We start from the raw sequence: 12,733 nt of genomic DNA, 5'->3' as shown, positions 1-12,733 counted from the left end.
ACATTAATGCTCATGATACTTGTCATGTCATGTTTCTGACAGGCTTGTGTGACTCTTATGTAGACACCTTCAAAATAAAGTGTTACCATATCTTGCTTAAGTCACAAAGGCATGTTCAAAAAATTGCCTAAGTCATTTATTTCTCTTAAGTTACATAATTTAAACACAGTGTTATTACTATGATACTAGAGATATAAAAAATCTTTCCTGCCACATGCCATCACACTGTACAATAACAAATAGCCTGGTTTATTACATACCGTTCGTTATGCACTTTATGTGTTCTTTATGCACACTGTTCATTGCACCTTATTTGTTCCATAGCACCAACATTTTTATACTGTATATTCATATTTATTCTGCACTGGAATTCTATTCTACTCCTTAATACATACTCCTTCTTTAGACACTTTATATTTTATTGTATTTTTATTGTATTTTATATTTTATTGCTTGAAGTATGCCTAGATTGTTCTTTTTATTTAATTGTCATTGTCTATGTGTGTAATGCTGCTGCTACACTGTAATTTCCCAGCTTGGGATAAATAAAGTATATCTATCTATCTATCTATCTATCTATCTATCTATCTATCTATCTTTCTATCTATCTATCTATCTATCTATCTATCTATCTATCTATCTATCTATCTATGCCAATAGTCATCCACTTTTACATCCTTTTTGAGTGAAATGATCAATAAATGTCATCTGGTGAAGTTTTTTGTGTTTCCTGCAAAACTTGAAAAAATGAGTTAGGCGAGTATTTTTAACAGGGTGACGATATTTAGGTATATATGTCTATGGTTTAAACTGCACTTCATGTTTTCACCCCGGGGGGCAGTAACGGTCACTAACGTCTCTGAGCATGCGCAGTGGCACTTCACACAACCGCAATAAGCAAACATGGCGGCGGCCGTCGACAGTGTTGTGAAAGTGTAAGTTTACCTTCATTTATTTTAAGAGTAGAACGAGCAGCCATACTGGGGTGAATGTACAATTGATTACTCGTCATGTTACTGCAGAGTGCCAAAAGCCGTAAACATCGCATCTTCAATCTTCAACACAATATTTGTCCCAAGAGAATAACGTTATCCTCTGAGCTAATGTTAGCTTGTTAGCTGTGGGCAAATATAAATGAGGCGAAGCCATTGTGGAGCTGTGTTTTAGCCACCACTTACTCCTAACTTAGCTGCTCAGGGTTGTGTTTAAGCTAGTGTTACACACATTATGTACAAACTGTTGCTAGCCAGCCGCCTGCAGATGAAGGAAAGAGTTAATTTATGTGTAACCTGTCAGCTTGGCGGGTGCTTTGTTGTGACGAGAGGCTTGCTAACAATCAACCTTTTGTTCTGACATGCCTCCATCGTTACTGTCGGTGTGAGGAAGTCAGGCTTTGTTCTGCGTGTGCTGTTAATAAATGCAGAGATAGTACAGTCACAGCAACAGTCTGCGAGCAGTCAGGGTGAACAATGCGACAGATTGGCCAGAGATTGAAGCCGCTACTGTTGTCCTGTTGTACTGTAAGGAAGGGCACTCACTCGTGGAGCATCATGATTCATTTTAGCCACTCTGAAAATGTCTGCTGTAACTCAATTACCATAATGTTAAGAGATATCAAAGATATGGAAGTGAAAAGTGTGTATCACGCTGTAATATGCAAACAAGTAGCAGTATGTTTCGCAATAAAGCCATTTGTAGTTATCTTTCAGCTCCCTTTGTACTTACAAATACTACAAAAAAGCACTCATTTGTAATGGAAATCTTAAATCTCATGTTCCCTCCAACAATGCTAATAAAATATTTATAAAAAACAAAAAGAGCATCAAGCAACTATAAGAATCGTAACATATAATACTGAAAGTAAGGGATATAATACAACATTAAGAAATATAAAATAACGTAATAGTAATTACTTTAGTAATAAAGTAATGAGGCCGGAACAGAATTTCTTGTAAAGTTATATTCTCAATGCTAAGTATTAAAAAAAGTTGAAGAAGTTAAAGTGGTGTAGTTCTACAAAAACGAACTTATTTCATCAGACAGGCAAAGTTTTGATCACTGGGACACGTCACCATTCATTTGTTTTATTGGGAATGTGTCTTTTTTTCTTCAAACTCTATAGTATGGGCTGCTTTGTTTGTTTGAAAATATATATAGTTGCAATTGCGATGGAATTCACAATATCGGAAGGAATTATTGTAATGATCGTAGTGGATTCTGTATGATGATCTCAAATAAATCTAAGTCTGTGGATAATAATTTGTAGGCTGGGACATCTCTTCAGCACCACAATACTTTACATTTAGATTAGTTATTTTCACATGTTTTGAATTTAACAAATTGAGCCTTCCTACAATTTGGTAGAGATTTTGACAACATTTTGATTTGTTGTGCAGAAATAATATTAACAGATAACTAACAGATAAATTGACCAGGATGACATATATCATGTTTTGCACGCTTTTTATTATTTCAAAGCTTAATGTGCATTGTGCAATATTCAGCCATCAATGATTTATAACAGTCTATCCTGATCTGTGTTATTTGACGTGTCAGTGTCCACCGTTCACATTTCAGGCTAGGAGAGCAGTATTACAGAGATGCCATGGAGCAGTGTCACAGTTACAACGCTCGTTTGTGCGCTGAGCGCAGCATCCTCATGCCTTTCCTGGACTCTCAGACTGGTGTAGCACAGTCAAACTGTTACATCTGGATGGAGAAGAGACACCGGAGTGCAGGTATATAATAAGTGCTGGAAGATTATTCACTATTATCATTATTTGACTTTCACTTTAGAGTTATACAATCAAATCAGGTCATCAGTTAACAAATACTCTGCAAACTTTACATAAAAACTTGAGACAAATGGTAACAGAAGCTTTAAGACACAAAAAGGCCCAAATATTTTCAGATGTATAAGTGCCACAAAGCAGTCAAGAACTTACCCAACCTTCTGGTCCTTCTTTATGTTTTGTTCTGTGTCGGATCAGGTGTAGCTCCGGGGCAGCTTTACACCTACCCAGCCCGTCGCTGGAGGAAGAAACGCCGTTCTCATCCCCCAGAGGATCCTCGCTTGGCTTTCCCCCCTCTCAAAGCAGGTATCACTTTTGGTGGAACAACTCGTCGCTCATCACAGAAATAGTCCAGTTGGGTTTCTTCACCCTGGTAGAACTTTTTCCAGTAACATTTTGTAAATATTTCCAGTAAATATCTCTTCATATTCAATGGTTGGAAGTAAGAAGCCCTGTTCTAATTATTTTGGGTGCGTTTCTTTCTGTGTTTTTGTCATGTGACTGCATGCGCCATCACGTTGCTTGGTGTGTTTAGCAGATTTGGAGCTGGGACTGAAGCGTGATGCGTTGGGGGCGGTGGATGGCAGCAGTCTGGAGGCCCTGCTGAAGGGGGAGCCCCTCGACAGGAGGAGTGGAGTGTTAGATGTCCGCGGCCCTGAGGACGACTCAGCAGTTGTGGAGCCTCCTGCCACCTCGGCGACCACACACACGTCCTCTGGACGTATCCGCAAGGTGTGGCTGAAGGCTGGCTGAACAGTCTTGTTTTCTGTCAATGCAACTGACATCTATATCTATGCAGTTCAACCAATTGCGTGCGAAAAAAGATGCCAATAGGCAATCCCTCTATGCAATTAATCATAATGGGTTACACAACTTTCAGTCACTCTAAAAACATTTTTTTAAGAGCACAGGTTATTTTTTATGCAACGATATTGTTAGCGTACTACTCTTGGAACCCCTCAGCGATCACTTTCCCTCTTGAGTCAACGGCCAATATTTCTTGGGTACTGGTGTATCAATTCAGATCTGGACATCCGGGCCAAGACTTCCAGTGCCAGGAATTCGGAATCGCCAGCCATTGTTTACAGTCCAATTAACAACTTCATCAATACATTTTGTAAATGTTTTAGGTTAACACAACATTTCAACTAATCACTTTAAATAAATATCTGCATATGGGTGAAGATAAATAAAAAGAAAGAAAGAAAAAAAAAATTGTTGTCAGGCAGTTGGCTCTGAAGTTGCATTTTGGCCACAGTGTTTACCTGCATTCAACCAAAGCCCACTCGAACGTGCTTGATCATTGCTACTACGACTACAAACATGATACTGAACAATTCAGATTCCAAAATCTTGTCTCGTTGCCTACAGATTATGCATTCATATGATATATGGAATTATGTATATAATAGGCTTTAAAAAGGTTATTTCATATAGATTAATTTATTTAATGACAAGAAAATATGCTTTATCGTGATATAAGAAAATATGTTACATCGTTATCAGGATATGGAACGATCTGTACCACTTTGAACTTGAACTTGCCTTATTTCTCCAAGTCATCTTATGAGAGACTGTCTGCTACTCTGACAGGGTTTTTGTTAAACATGTGTTCTCATGTGAATATGAACGGCTGGACTGAATGAATGAAAATGTACAAAACCGTGAATGATTCTTCCAACCTTCAAACTCAAAATGTAAGGAAGAGTTTATACATTATTACTCTCCCTGCAGAGAGTCCTGGACCATGACGACTACTTGGACGACCTGGATGACGAAGACTTTGAGGACGAGACCCCCAAGAGGCGAGGCAAGAGCAAGTCCAAGGTGAGAGCCAGGTCCTTTCTCCAGTCAGTTCCCCGTGGGATTGATGTTTTAGTTGTGTACTATCTGTCAACTGTTTAATGGGTTCTGTAGGGTCGCAGTGACAAGAATGGCAAGAAGAAACAGGAAGCTGCAGCTGCAGCGCTGGAGGAGAGGGACAAACCCTACGCCTGCGACAGTGAGTAGAAGCTTCCTTTGCAACGTCTGTGTCATGCATGTCAGCAAGAGAGGCTTTTGCATTTTCACCTGACAGACAAAAACAAGCCTTCTGCCATGCATGGTGTGATCTGGAAGACCCGATCTGGAAGTTAAGATTAGTAACAGAAGTTTAAAAAGTTGTCCGTCCAAATGCGTTTTTTTCTCTCGTTTTTTTTTCTCTTTTTTTTGACTGAGATGTCGCTCCTATGTGCTCTGTGTGCTCCTGCTGGCCAGGCTAACTGTGCAAATGCTCGCCTCCGCTGTATGACTTTGCTGTTGGCGCGTCAATCAAATATTAACCATGTGATAGGAAATTAAATATATACTACATAAAGACGGTTGTGGGGTGATGAACGGTTTTGTGGTTCCACCTTGGGCCTTTTTGGACGGTTGTTAAAATTAGCCGCCATCACTTTAACACTTTTGTATGACCGTGTGTGTGTGTGTCAGTCTGTGGGAAGCGCTACAAGAACCGTCCTGGCCTGAGCTACCACTATACACACTCTCACCTGGCCGAGGAGGAGGGCGAGGACCGCGAGGAGATCGAGGCACCACCCACTCCTCGCCAGCCTGAGGAACAGAAGAGTGAGTCACTCTCTTGTGCTGAGAGAGAGACAGAGAGAGAGGGGAGGGAGGTTTGGTTGCATGCCGTATAGCATGTGTGTGTTTGTACAAGGGAAGTCTCTCTCTCATTCTTTTTTTATTTTTTATTCCCCACTCCTTTCATTTTTTGATTTTCATGATTTTGAATCCCAAATGTGGGATTCGGCTCGATGATCCTGACTGAAACATGCTTGCACAGTTGGGATTCCTGACATTTTTTAAAGCATATCATCCATCTTTTCCCCCCTCAACATATCCATCGCATTGCTGTTGTTTTCTTTTGTGCACGCGACTCCGTGTTAGACAATCCATTCAACGAGTGCGTTTTGTCAGTTGTCACTCATTCATTAGTTTGGATCATGGGTTAATCATCAGCCAGTTACTGAAATAAAAAGGTGGTATTGGTTGATGTGGCGTGAACAGGTTTGTAAAATACTTGATTTAAAAGTGTATTTTTACTCCATTTAAACGGCAACATGTTTATTATGCAGAAGATGCGGGTATTTAACACATCCTTGTTGATAACTCAATTTAGTGTGACAGGTTTTAAGTGCATTGAATGGTTTCTTCACTCACTCTCCTGCTCAGCAACTAAGAAGGGTCCCAATGGGCTGGCACTGCCCAATGACTACTGTGACTTCTGTCTGGGAGACTCCACTTTGAACCAGAAGACTGGCCAATCAGAAGAGCTGGTGTCCTGCTCAGACTGTGGACGCTCAGGTATGAACTTGTCATGTCTGTTTCCTCACTAATTGAGTGCAAGTCCTGCACCCCTTAGTTACTGTTGCTATGCCTGTCAGGCTCACTGTTCTCATGTGACACATAGAGTTGTTTTCATGGTTATTTTTATCGTGTATGACAACATTTCTCTTGTGTCCTCTCTTTCTTGCAGGCCACCCAACATGCCTGCAGTTCACACCGGTGATGATGGCTGCAGTGAAGACCTACCGCTGGCAGTGCATCGAGTGCAAGTGCTGCAATGTTTGCGGCACCTCAGAGAATGACGTAAGTCATTTAATATATTGCCACTGACTGACTATATATTGACTACACATGATACAGTGGTGGCGCAAAGTCTGGAAAGTTTGGGAAATGCTAAATTTATCAGCAGCCACTGTACAAAGCGATTTAATGTTACATGGGCAAGCCAAGATGGCAGGATTTTGTCATGTTAAACTGTATTTCTGTCTATTGTTTTATACAATAGACAGAAATACAGTTTTACATGACAAAAGAAAGTAACTTAGACATACAGAAACAAGGCACCCATCAAATCACTGGCGTCTAACTCCTGTTACTGCTCCAGTGGAGGTAAAAAAAAAAGAGTCCGTTCCTTAGATTTCTGTGAAGCAGGGCATTCCTGGTGGTACACCTGGTAGAGCGCATACCACAAAGGCTCAGTCCTCGCAGGCGGGCCGCCTGGGTTCGAATCCGGCTCGGAGCCTTTTCCCGCATGTCTTCCCCTCTGTCTCCCCCCTTTACTCTGCATATCTGATTACTATCAATAAAGCTATAAAATGCCCAAAAAATATCTTTAAAAAAAGAAAAGATTTCTGTGAGTCCTACACTCTGTGGCAGGGTCGTGTTACTGTGACTTCATGAAATTTCGTTCAGTTCAGAAGCAGCGGGGGCGATAATTCTAGGCTAGCTTACATGAAGAAAACCCTGGCTTCTTCTTTCACGTTTATTTTTTTAAACCACAGTTTCGGCCTAAGTTTTGTGAACATATTTTCATAATCTCTCTTGCCTTGTTTACCTTATTGAACTACTAAAGTAGGTCTGATAAATATCTAGCTATGTACATCCTGAGTAGATAAGTGAGTTTGTTTTTCACAGCAGCTCATGAAACCAAGTGAAAAATCCAAAATGTGCCCCCATTGTGTTAGACCAATGCACATACTGTCAAAGAATGTGACCGTCAAACACGAAGAACACAAAAACATGAGCCTCAGACTAATCTAGCACTATTCAGTCACGGACGTTAGATTTCAAAACGGCACCCACACATTTAAATCAGACAATGTCAATAGAATAATACAATTAAATGATGAATCATGATTCGTCATCAACACTGCAGTTTTCAGCCAGAGTTTTCATCATGAACACAGATGTCTCACTTTATCTGCTAGTCTACTTTTTCTGCTCTTGTCTAATCAGTAGACTGATCATGATGTTGTGTTTTTGTAGGACCAGCTGCTGTTCTGCGATGACTGTGACCGAGGCTACCACATGTACTGTCTAAGTCCCTCCATGACTGAACCGCCAGAGGGTAAGCTGACATTGAACACTGTTTACTCAAAGTCTGTGTGGGCATTGTTATACATCTCTGATATCATCACTTTGTTCTGGGCTAAAAGCTGTTACCATGACGTTTATCCAGTATATCCAAGGTCACCTTCATGGCACCCACAACCCATCTTGTCTGATCTGTTTTCAGTCATTTCACGTCCAAACAACAACTTAAACACAGTTTGGTTTTGACATTGTAGCAGATAAGTACAATCCCTACTCCATGTTAAATAGGGTCATGAATGAAAGTCTTTTGATTAGATTTTCTTCTTTTTTCATGAAATGCACACAAAGTGCCCAAATGATGCAAGACATCCAAAGAAAAAAGTTGCAGAGACCCAGGCTTTTTTTTTTACAAACTATTTTACAGTTCTGTCTTAAAATATTATGCCTTCACTCCCAAACTTGGAAAAAAAAAATTGGTACACAAAAAAGTTCCCTGCCTGGATTACTATTAAAATCTAGCCATAAGAGATCAACATAAATGGTCATTTTATTACTTTAACTTTAATGACCTCTTGAAATTCCCCATAAAGACCAGGGTGTCGGCCTTTCAAATGTTTAGCCAAGTTTTTTGTATGAATATTATGACCATAAATTTCTGATTTCTAAGCTTGTGCTTCTTGAGCCCGTCCTCACTGTGTTTATGTGTTGTACAGGGAGCTGGAGCTGCCACCTGTGCCTGGCTCTGCTGAAGGATAAGGCCTCCATATACCAGCAGAACCAGAGCTCCGCCCCTGAGTGACAGCATATCAACAAGTCCCGCCCCCTCCGTAATGGGACCCTGCCCCCCTCCAATGGAAACGTCAGACCTCCTCTCAGTCCGGAGCTCCAGGCTCTGTCCAGATGTAGCTGAGCCAGACCGCAGATCAGCTTTAGAAGTCTTAATATCTACAGCGTCAGTGGGGGGATCAAACTATCACTACCAACCTGCCTGCAAAGCCCCAGAGGCCTGCCGTCAAAAACACATACATATACAGTATAGACACAACACACTCTCTCCTGGACTGTTACACACACTAGATACAGAGACAGAGAGCATGCAGTAACCATAATAACTGCTGTCTCAGCGGGAGCTCCCAGGAGCAAACGGATTAGCATCACAGCTAATTATCTGCACCCCTTCACACTCAAAGACGCAGTGTGGACTGTCGAGACAACACAGTTCTGTTTTTCTGCCAAATTATCTATTTTTACTCCCTGAATGTGGGAGAAAGAAAAAAAATCACCAAGTATAATGTCAAGGAATATTATTATTATTATTATTATTACTATTGTTATTGTTCTGGTTACTAGTGGACTTTTGTAGTGGCATTTGTCTGTGTACTTTTGTCTGATCCATCCGAGCGTTAATCTTTTAAAGAGGTTTCCCTGAGGGGAGCCGGTCAGTGCCAAGGTCCACCGTCAAATGAAATACACACAACAATGACCCATGGAACTTATCATAATCACGTCAGCCATCTTTGTTTCATTTTAAATCAGTGGAACAAAGATGGTAAAAAAAAACAAGTCTTAATTATTTGCCAACAAAAAAAACTTTGGCTTTGACTCGTTAAGCTGTTAGCACAAAATCTTTGGCCTTGCCTCTTTAGGGTTGCACCAAAACAGACATTTTATCTCTGATTCTGTTACTGGATTTATCAGTTAGTTAAAACAAACACTATACAACAGAGCATATACTGTAAGCTGACCTAATGACACATACAAACATGTAGTATAATGCCGGTGTTCGCCATCATTTCTCCATCAGACAGAGCCAACATTCTCTTATTTTGAAAAACATGTTTTTTTAAAGTCAGGTAATGCTGTTCTTATCGGGGGGGAACTGACCAATTCGTGAAACTAGCAGTCATCAAGGCGCATCCTTTTCTCAAAGTTGTTTTTGTGCTAGCTTTTTAGAAACCGTTTGGCAGCGACATCACGCTTCACGAGTCATTTTAAACCGCTGCTGTCAAACCGATGACACACAGAATCATTTACAAACTGTAGCTGCTTTTATTATTTGTCACACGGAGGCAGACTTGCATGCAGATTGCACCTGTATGAATGCACACACTCACACCACAAGTGTTTTTTTGTTGTTGTATTGTTTTGCTTTTTTACATTTTATATTACCTGATATTCCATTGGTACTGGGAGTTTTTTCTAGTAGAATTTTGTAAAGTCTATGGCATAGCAAACACTTCAAGTATATAGCTCCTAATGCATTCTATGTACTGTATTGACTTTTTCTATTTTTGTTATGACTGTGACATGTTTGAATTTATTTGATTATTCTGATATGTCAGACCTCCATTATGAGTATTTGTAAAATGATGTACTTTGTTGTACTATTTTTATTTTTGCATTTCTTTGGTATCAAAGCCGATTTAGCCTGACAATAAAAATCACTTTGAATTACATGTTTGTTGTTATTGCTTGAAATTAACTTGTTTTTATTAGGTCGTAAGTACACCGGGAAACTGACCACCCAGGTGAGACAAGCCAGGCAAAATAAGTTTTGCATTTTTGTAAAAAAAAAAAAATAAACCTTCAATGTCCAACGTTAGGTCATACCAACAAGAACAAAACTTATATGCATAAAATTACACTACTACATTTTGACAGGTACATTAGATTACATGCTGTATAATGTAAACAGTCAGCCTGTAGTGTGTAATGGTTGGTCATTATGTTGGACGATAATGTGTTTGTATATCCTGGCTTCAGCACTCGAACAGCTCTCTGTACCCAGCCTGCTGAAAGAGCTGTAGCTGTCCTTGGTTCTGAAGTGCTGCAGGTAACAGTGCATTGGTCTGTAGATACAGAATTTACAGTAAATTACACCTTTTTGAGGGGGTCATTTTTGGGGCATCCCATAATATGGTGTTTTTCTGTAATTTATGGCCATATTATGCTCTAATATGTATCAACAGACTATAATTGGGCCATTGCTAGCATTTTTCGAAATTAAAAAATTTGACAGTTTTTTGACAAAAATCGACATGCTATAGTATGACTTTTTTTTTGAGGGGGTTATTTTTGGGAGTCCAATAATATGGTGTATTTTCCATATTTTTGACAAATTATACCACCACATGTATCAACAGGCTATAATAGACCCATTTCTAGCCATTTTAGGCATTTTACATTTTGACAATTTTTTTTAAACAAAAATCAACATTCTATAGTATGCCTTTTTTTGATGGTGTCATTTTTTGGTATTCCATAACATGGTGTTTTTGCTACTTTCGGACAAACTATACTACTGCATGTATCAACAGACTATAGTTGGGCCATTTCTAGCATTTTAAAATTTGACAATTTTTGACTAAAATCGACATGCTGTAGTATGACTTTATACTATTTAATATGGTGTGTTTTGGACAAACTATACTACTCCATGTTTCAACATTTAAAATCGGAGAATTAAAATTAATTAAAATGAGAGAAATCGGGACTCATTCTGACTGGGATCCTGCGAGAGCTATGTCAGTCTAAGTCCAGCGCTGCATAACTTCTCCTGTGACCTATTTTAGGAAAAACATCATAGTATAGTACCCCTACAATATTTGATGAATAATGCCATTGTATCACGTCAAAATGTCCTTGAAAACATCATCATATGATGTAAAATTTTCGTGAAAAACTTTATAGTATGTCGTCAAAATTTTATGGAAAAAGTCATAGTATAGCATGACGTCAAGTCAAGATTTTATCATGCCTTAAAAAATGTGTGAATTGTCAAAGAAAAAGTTACTTAAAGTCATAGTGTAGTATGGTATAAAAGACTTAATTAGGGCCCGAGCAGGCAACGACCTGCGAGGTCCCTATTGTATTTCAAATGATTTTTTTCTTCTTCATCCCAAATGATCACATTTTTCACTGTCTGAACATACCCCAAAACTCATGAAACTTTAAATATAAGTCACACCTGGCGAAAAAATGTATAATCGATTGTAATCCTGAATTTCCACCACTAGGTGGTGCTATAAAAAAGGAAAGTGCGTTTTGGCCATAGGTTTTGGCTAATAACTCCCACATACTTTATCACACATTGAAAAACCTTATATCTTTATACTTCTACTCCACTACATTTTGAGGCAAATATTGTACTTTTTACTCCTCTACATTTAGCTGACAGCTTGAATTACATTTCAGGTCAAGATTTAAAATGAAAAACATGATACATTTAAAATTATTACCAATTTAAATAAATTAAACCACTTAAAAGTTTATTAGGTAGTTAAAATGAGTGGAGACATTTCACAGTGTGGTATTAGTACTTTTACTGAAGTAAAGGATCTGAATACTTCTTCCACCACTGTAAATTTTACTTCTTTTTTTATTTTTGTATTTTAATTTTTTATTATATTTTTTATTTATTTATTTACTATTATTATTATTATTTTAATTTTTTTTTTTTTATTATTATTATTTTTTTATTTAATTAAATTTTTTAATTTATTTTATTTATTTTCTGCGCAATGCGCATGCGCGGGCCAAATACACTACTGCGCATGCGCGGGCCAAATACGCTACTGCGCATGTGCGGGCTAAATACGCTACTGCGCATGTGCGGGCTAAATACGCTACTACGCATGCGCGGGTCAAATACACTACTGCGCATGCGCGGGTCAAATACGCTACTGCGCATGCGCGGGCTAAATACACTACTGCGCATGCGCGGGCCAAACACGCTACTGCGCATGTGCGGTCTAAATACGCTACTGCGCATGCGCAAAAAACGCGCATGCGTAGAAGCGTATTTAGACCGCGCATGCGCAGTAGCGTATTTAGCCCGCACATGCGCAGTAGCGTATTTGGCCCGCACATGCGCAGTAGTGTATTTGGCCCGCGCATGCGCATTGCGCAGAAAATAAAATAAAATAAATTAAAAAGTTTAATTAAATAAAAAAAAATAATAATAAAAAAATAATAAAATAATAAAATTAAAATAATAATAATAATAATAGTAAATAAATAAATAAAAATTATAAAAAAAATTAAAATACAAAAATAAAAAAAGAAGTAAAAATTACAATGGT

At 38.7% G+C, this 12,733-nt stretch overlaps 1 protein-coding gene across 3 annotated transcripts; it reads left to right on the top strand.

Moving 5' to 3' along the window:
- Positions 1-822: 822 nt before the first annotated feature.
- LOC131981478 (zinc finger protein ubi-d4-like) lies at positions 823-10,108 on the top strand. 3 transcript variants are annotated; one of them, XM_059345756.1, is made up of 11 exons: positions 823-935; positions 2,578-2,738; positions 2,991-3,098; positions 3,331-3,524; positions 4,527-4,619; positions 4,710-4,794; positions 5,265-5,399; positions 6,006-6,137; positions 6,310-6,422; positions 7,605-7,686; positions 8,366-10,108. In XM_059345756.1, the coding sequence occupies exons 1-11, from the start codon at positions 904-906 to the stop codon at positions 8,449-8,451; spliced, it is 1,221 nt and encodes a 406-aa protein (XP_059201739.1). In that variant the 5' UTR covers positions 823-903; the 3' UTR covers positions 8,452-10,108. The 3 variants fall into 3 exon arrangements, with proteins under 3 accessions (XP_059201739.1, XP_059201738.1, XP_059201740.1); XM_059345755.1 differs by having other exon boundaries at positions 3,328-3,524; XM_059345757.1 differs by lacking the exon at positions 5,265-5,399 and having other exon boundaries at positions 3,328-3,524.
- Positions 10,109-12,733: the final 2,625 nt, after the last annotated feature.

Source organism: Centropristis striata, chromosome 12 (genome assembly GCF_030273125.1).
Source record: "Centropristis striata isolate RG_2023a ecotype Rhode Island chromosome 12, C.striata_1.0, whole genome shotgun sequence".
Lineage (NCBI taxonomy): Eukaryota > Metazoa > Chordata > Actinopteri > Perciformes > Serranidae > Centropristis > Centropristis striata.
Note: the sequence above shows the minus strand (reverse complement) of the source record. Positions and strands in the feature narration are given on the sequence as shown.

What these genes read in the sequence shown, in the direction of transcription:
- LOC131981478 (XM_059345755.1), top strand. Translation starts at nt 904, where the DNA reads ATGGCGGCGGCCGTCGACAGTGTTGTGAAAGT. An exon ending in GTCGACAGTGTTGTGAAAGT is followed by an intron (nt 936 to 2,577) that starts GTAAGTTTACCT and finishes TTCACATTTCAG; the next exon opens with GCTAGGAGAGCAGTATTACA. An exon ending in TTTCCCCCCTCTCAAAGCAG is followed by an intron (nt 3,099 to 3,327) that starts GTATCACTTTTG and finishes TGGTGTGTTTAG; the next exon opens with CAGATTTGGAGCTGGGACTG.